The sequence below is a fragment of the Simochromis diagramma genome, unplaced genomic scaffold, assembly GCF_900408965.1.
Source record: "Simochromis diagramma unplaced genomic scaffold, fSimDia1.1 OVJJ01000705.1, whole genome shotgun sequence".
Classification (NCBI taxonomy): domain Eukaryota; kingdom Metazoa; phylum Chordata; class Actinopteri; order Cichliformes; family Cichlidae; genus Simochromis; species Simochromis diagramma.
In genome coordinates this window covers 65,135-72,127 of record NW_024387448.1, presented here as the reverse complement: position 1 = coordinate 72,127, position 6,993 = coordinate 65,135, and the positions used below count along the sequence as shown (strand labels likewise).

Below are 6,993 nucleotides of genomic sequence, written 5' to 3'. Positions count from 1 at the left end.
TTTTCCCCCATCCATATCAAAAAAACGGGTGCAGTCTCCCCCCCCCCCCCCCCCATACGTCTGTACAGACTGTTTAAATTCCAATCCTCTAATCTTTGAATGAATGTCCTGTGCAGATTTGCCAAGCAGTCCTGAGGATTCCGAATTAGATTAGCTTTGCTGTATTTTTTTAATTATTGTTTTCCACAGCAAAAACACAGACTTTCATTGTTTTTTTAAGTATTTTGCCTTATAGACTCAGTTGTAAGTCCTTGTGTCTGCTGGTTGGTTGTCCTTTGGTCTACATTGTAGGTGCTTAAACTGATTGCAATTCTCCAGGTGCTACCAAGAGTAAACAAGCCTTAGGTGCTGTGTCACCATCACTTGACTTTTATTAATGGGCTACTCCATTTCTATTTGTATCACCCTTTCAACTAAAATCCTGGCCCTCACAACACTTAACAAATTGGCTGATCCTGTGACCTGCCTTTGCTATTTCACTAACAATAAATGATGGCTGTTAACCAATATCGTTAGGCTGCTCAATAATCTGATCAGGTACTAAATTTACTTTTTGCTGATGTAGACAGATAAGTAGGACAATAGTGTGTAAGTATGTGTTAACCATGCTATATATTCAAAAGTATTTGGACGTGTCCATTTTTCCTGGCTTTTGCAGCACGTGTTTGATCTCTCACAATAACAAATGATTACAATAAACCATTTTGTTTATAGGACACCTTCGAAGACCTTCAAGACACTTTACATGCAATTAAGTGTCAAAATCAAAGTCTGGAAATAGGAAAACACCTTGAAAGTCTTTAAATAACAAATTGAACCAACAAACTAACAGAACAGGCTATCTTAAAAAGATGTGTTTTTAAGACTGGCTTTAGTTAAGGAGACAGTGGTTGGCATCCTTAGTTCCAGTTAAGGGGACTTGTCTTTCTGTCTTTCCAGAAGTTCTTGGTTGCCATCTAGTGACAGATGTATTCCATTACACCATTTCCATAGCTAAAGACACCATTTCTCTTCATTTTAAAAAAGGCATCAAAAGACCGATTTTTAGTGATGCACAAAGTTTTATTTTTGAACAAGACAAAGGTGCAGTTACACGTAAAACCCTACATGTCTTTTCAATGGGTTGTAAAAATCATGCCAGCAAGTTGCTTCCTGATTTTGCTGAAAAATATGGACCGCGTATTAACAGTCTCTATTGAATTACACTTCCTTGGTTATAATGTAAATGTTAAAAGGTTGGCATTGGTTAATTTTAACAAGAACTGTTCATGCTTCAAAGGTTAGCATTATTAATGGGTAAATGTGCAACCTGAAACATCTGCTCTCAGGCCAAAGAACCTCCCATAACAATTTACATACACTACTGTTATAAAATGTTAAAAATGAAATTGCTGATTTGTGGACCTCTAAAATTTTGGTGTGGAAATAAGGCAACAATTTTAAAGGATGAGTTCTTGATTGCGTTGCTTGCTTTTTATTGCATTTCCTCATTTAGTCTGAAACTAACGTAGCATCAGAGAATCTAAATGAACGTTCAATGCACTGCAGGCTAAATACGATCATGTCAGTAACAAGTGAGAAAGTTTCACGTGCACTCAATCCAGCTTCAACACTGCATGCCTTGTGATAACAATACAAAATGTACAAGCAGATGCCCTTCCTGTTCCCATACTTATGCAGCATTAAACATCTGCTCTTGTATTTAATGTGTATAGAATTTGATGAACATATTTACCCAGAAAAGAAGAGCTGTTGAAATTAGCAAGCTCAGGCTGCATTTACATGATTGGAATTCAAGCAAAGCTCCTTAGAAAAATTAAAACATAGCTTGAAACCAGTCATGCATGCACTTTTTTTTAAAATTAAATTCACCACTCTCTCTTACTGTATAGAAGAAAAACACAGTTTGACTGTTTGTCACTGTTTGGTTTTTGCAGCCTACTTAACACAGTCCTTAAATCAATCATTTATCATGCCATGCAGGTGGCTCCTTAGTGTATCCTTACAGAAGTATTCAGTATTACTTTAAGGGGAGTTCTTCCATAGTATTACATAAATGCCAGGCTGAATTAATAATGAAGCATTTTTTCTTTTTTTTAAATCAGCAAGAATCTAACTGATCATCATAGCTAAGGTTTTGGCAACATAACACCTCAAGACATCCTAAGGTATAGAAGTTATCAAGACACTACATTAACCACGTGATAAGATTTCAACAGTCTCGCGTTACAAACTCCAGCAAGCTTTTGAATGTTAAAGTGATCAGTGTTTAACAGAAGACGTGCTGAAATGCTACTCATACGTCTCATAAGAGGAACCAAAATGGCAATTCTCTTTATTGTTTCATACAAATCCACACTGTGTAAGTGTCGTCTCACTAAGTACCATAACGAAAAGGCTTCTTGTCTAAGTTAAAGAAAGGTTTCTAAACAGCTATTTAATCAAATTCTGAGTGGATACAAAAGTAACCGTAATCAAGCATTGCCAGTGAAGTGTTACATTACAAACTTAAATGTTGATAAAGGATAATCCGGTTGTTTTTGTGAGAACTCGTTTTTACTGTTATCGCAAAAAGACAACTGCACATAACCGCCCAATATAGTCTGTATCAGCCATCATCTACAGTGAGCCTGTGGCCACGAGGTCTAATGATACGGTCATGTTGGCAATCGGGGCATCAGCCTCTGTCACAATCAGCAGGTCTGCCAGCAGAGCAGTCCTTTCTACTTCAGCCCAGCCCAGCCCACCCCCTCTCTCCACCTGAGACCTCTCCGGTGAAAGACAGAGGCGAGGGGAGTACCGAGGTCAGAGTCTGTGTCCGACTCCCCCTCTGCTAGCAATGGTCTGACCCTGGCACAGAGTGAAGGTCCACCTCCGGCTTCGGGCCCTGCTCCGGCTCCCCCTCCTAAGCCTGTAAAGAACGAGGGCCCAAAGAAGTCCTCCTTGGCTTGGGAGATGCTGAAGCCGCTGAACGAGCGCTCCAGCTCCTCATGGTCAACCGACGGGATGGAGAGGTATGTGTCACTATCTACTGCGGTGACCTCTCGACGGCACCTGTGCCTCCTGTTGCGCCTCTTGCTGTGGGAGCCGCTCTCTCTGCCGCTGCCACCCTGACCCGAAGAGGATCTGTCATGAGCTGGAGCAGGTGGAGGTGGGAGGCGGAACAGGGTGGGCGAATGGTCGCCGCTGCCACCTACTGGCGAAGGGGTGTTGGCCACGCTGCTGTTCCAGGCAGGCTGGCTGATGGGGTTTTGCAGCTGGTGCTGCCAGGAGGTAGAGGGGCGGCTGTTGCTCCCAGAGGGAGTACCAACTGCTCTCGCCACGGATCGACCAAGTAAAGGGTCTTTCTTTTCCAAGGACCCGTCAGAGCATGGGACATCAGCTGGTGAGCATGTCTTCACCTCCTGTACCTCCTCTTTTTCCTCCTTCTCTTCTTTGCTTTTCTCGGGGCTGTGGTAAGGCGGGGCTGGATACGGCTCCCTGGAGTTAAAAAAGGCCTCTGTTTCAGAACGGGGGATACCCATACGCTGCACATACACATTAACCAGGAAGTCGAGTTTCCTGTCCATGCAGACCACCTGCAGAAAGACAGAAAACGGTGTTCCATCAGAGGAATCAACATAAGTTGATGTTGGCGGGAAAAGAAAAACTTTCCAGACTGACCTTCACAGACCTGGGTGAAACATTCCTACCTGCTTTTCCACTTTGACCAGACGTCCCATCATACTCTGGTCCTCCACAGCATCGCCTTCACCTTTGGGACCTTTACCAACTATCTGGTCAACTCTAACATTTAGAGAAAATAGTGTCATATATTAGATTATAATATGATTATAAAAGTGTATATTTATATGTATAGTAGATATGCTCTGTTTTGCCACAGGGTCTGACCCCAATATTTTTAACTCAAGAAGTTTAGGATGCCAAAATGTAGATTAGTCTTGCATTGAAAAGTAATGAAATTATTTTAGTGATGATTGTTATCAAGCTGCAAATAAATATGTTTGAATGAATAAATGACGGCCTTACTGTCACGGCTGCGCAGCAGTCGTGTGGTGAATTGAGAAAAGGATCCAAAATGCAGGCACTGGCTGGGGTGCAAGTGAATGTTTATTTACAGAGGTGATAAGGTGACAAAAACAGGAGGAGCAGAGCGGGGAGAAAACAAACCTAAACTGGGGAAAACTAAAGAACTCAACTTAAACCAAACACGCACGGGAGGAGGCACAAAATGCACAAAGAAAGCTGGCGGAGAGACACAGACGACGCGACAGAGAGCACAGGAAAACACAGGGCTTAAATACACGGGGAGTAATCAGGGAATGGGCCACAGGAGGGAGACACAGCTGGGAGCAATTAGGCTAACGAGACAGGGGAGAGGTAAAACTGAACACACTGACATGAGACATGAACTTTCAGAATAAAACAGGAAACTAACAGACACAGAGAACCAGACAGGACACTGAACTTGACAGGCAGACTCATGAGCAGACACAATAACACCATGGACAGACACAGAACACAGGCAGGCATGAAACAAAAACACTAACACATAGCAAACCTAAACAAAAGACAAAACAGAATAACCGAGAACAAAGAATAATATAAAGAAGCACAATACACCGAGTCCTCAGACTCAGGACCATGACACTTATAGAAGGTGAACGTTTCCTGAGACACTACTGAGTTCAGGTGGATTGTGTGGACGCATGCATAATGTGAGTAAGACGATCTTTTTTTCCTTTTCTTTTTTTTCTTTTAACAAAACAGAGTCTAAACTGAAGGGACATTTTGTCTGGGGCCAAAATGCATCACTTGGCATGCTTCAGTGGTGCTTCATGCTTCATTTCCATTGCATCCTACTGGGGGAGCTCTCCCTCTGTCTTTCTGCTAAGAGAGCAAGCATTTAGCACTTCAAACCCCTCTTGAGCGAGGCCATGTGAAACGGCTCGTTAAGATTCAGTGAGCAAACGGCAAAATGTCTTTTTTTAGCCTTTCCTTGACAGCAGCTGATATCATTTGTTACCAGCGCTAACAGAACAACATCCTTAAAATGTTCTACATAAAGCAGTCTGTTAAGCCATTTCACTTATTAACTATTGCACCTGCACCCCTGCTTTCATGTATCACAATCCCGCTAGCTCAATGAGACATGTCAATGACTTGAACTCAAAAGGGGTTTCATCAATCGAACCAGTAAGGTAGCATGTAACTGCTACTATGGCATAAGGAGGATAATGCTGATAAAATGGTCATTCTAAAGGTGCAGTCTATTAACCTAACCTAGGAACTTCAGTGGACTTCTTATGGCGAGGTGTTGTTGGGGGAGGCGGCCCCACAATCATATCTATCCTGGCGAGGCACACAGAGACGATATGAGTGCAATGCAGAATGAAGCAACGTGGGAATCACATCAGGTATGGAGAACACGTCTGCAATATATTCCACACACGAGACATACGGTGAGTCTGGCTTGTTTCATGGATGGAAAGTGTGTGTGATTCACTGATGGAATATATTTCTTGTACATGTTAGATCTTCAGGGGATCAAGGTGTGAGGAGCTCGCTTGTAGGAGGGAAAACTGACATAGAAAACAATGTGAATTAGACATCAGTGTTACATCCAAAATCAATCTGTGGCACGTTCAGAGCTGAAGGAGTGACTGCTAATTGGACATCAAGCTACCGATATATGTAACAGATCTGAATACAACACATGTATCTGGATAAATGAAACAGGCAAATCAATGGCTTGTGTGTCACAACATGTGTGTATCCAGTGACCACTAAAAGCACTTTATTAGTAGATGAAAGCTTCACTGTTATATTAAGCTAACTAAACTAACTACTGACACATATTTCTTAAAGAAATGACAGTTTGCAATTAATACAATACAAAATATTACACAGAGTGCACTATACTGGTCATAGGATGTTCAAGATGGGCTATACGCCTTTCAACAACTGCTCACACTGCACAGCAAATACACCGGACAATTACATCCACGCTCTTTGGTTCTGTCCACCAGTTCAGAAATTCTGGCGTGAGATATGTGAAGACTTATCAAAGTGTCTGAAATGTAACATTCCAGCCTCCCCTTTAGTATGCTTGCTGGGCAACTTGGATGAGGTCACTGCAGAAATAAACACAGCCCACGTTGTTTTTACGGCCCTATGCATTGCCAAGAAAATGGTCCTCATTAACTGGAAAAATAAAAATAATCTTAATTCTAACCAATATAGAAACCATCTAATAGATCACATTAGTCTTGATACAACATCTGCCATCACATTTGATCAATTCCTTTGGGCTCCTTTGATCGGCTTCATCACCTAGTGGGGGTGGGGGGTCATGGTTTGGTCCTGCCTTCGCTATTGTGGTTGATATGGGGGTAGGGACGGCCTTAGGGCGTCTGGGGAGTCCCTAGGGACGTTTCCCTAGAGGGACTAACCTGGGGGATGTGGCCATGACCTGGTTAGGAGCTCTGGGGCTCTTGGATGGTGTTTTCCTTGTGGCTGCGTACAGCGGAGATGGGGGAGGGTCTGTGCTGGCGGACGTTGGTTACTGGCCTGGTAGCCTGGCTGCCCCTGGGAGGGTCCGGGACAGGCGTGGAGGCTTGGGGGTCTGGGGGTGCTCCGCCCCCCGGTCTGGGGTGCTGGCCGGGCCTTGGGGGCTTGGGTCCTGGCTGTTGTGTCGCCGGAGCAGTGGGCGGGTGGGTGCAGGGGGGCTCAGCCCCAGTTCAGGGACCTCTTGTGCATCGGCCCCTACTTCTTTGAATTAAAGTGGAGCTGGAGGCGAGAGTGTCTGTATTAGCGCTTGTCATTGTGAGGTTTTTGAATAAGACTTGCTCCAATGAATGACAGCCGTTCTTCCAACTAATGCTTTTTTGCCTTTATAGAAGAAACATACAATCTCTAAACAAAGGCTGCACCTACATGCATCAGTTATTTTCACCAGCAGAGTGTTTGAAAAGAATAGGCCTACATAAATTG

The 6,993-nt window shown here is 43.4% G+C and overlaps 1 protein-coding gene across 1 annotated transcript; it reads right to left on the bottom strand.

Moving 5' to 3' along the window:
* Positions 1-1,773: 1,773 nt before the first annotated feature.
* On the bottom strand, positions 1,774-5,951 carry LOC120722790 (potassium voltage-gated channel subfamily KQT member 2-like). The gene is made up of 3 exons (XM_040013929.1): positions 5,284-5,951; positions 3,693-3,786; positions 1,774-3,578 (listed from the first exon to the last, which is right to left on the bottom strand). Exons 1-3 carry the CDS (start codon positions 5,343-5,345, stop codon positions 2,724-2,726), a joined length of 1,011 nt encoding a protein of 336 aa, XP_039869863.1. The 5' UTR covers positions 5,346-5,951; the 3' UTR covers positions 1,774-2,723.
* Between the last annotated feature and the right edge of the window lie 1,042 nt (positions 5,952-6,993).

Coding starts and splice junctions, on each gene's coding strand:
- LOC120722790 (XM_040013929.1), bottom strand. CDS start 5,345: ATGATTGTGGGGCCGCCTCCCCCAACAACACCTCGCCATAAGAAGTCC. Junction 3,787..5,283: donor AAGTCCACTGAAGTTCCTAG/GTTAGGTTAATA, acceptor TCTAAATGTTAG/AGTTGACCAGATAGTTGGTA. Junction 3,579..3,692: donor TGGTCAAAGTGGAAAAGCAG/GTAGGAATGTTT, acceptor GTCTTTCTGCAG/GTGGTCTGCATGGACAGGAA.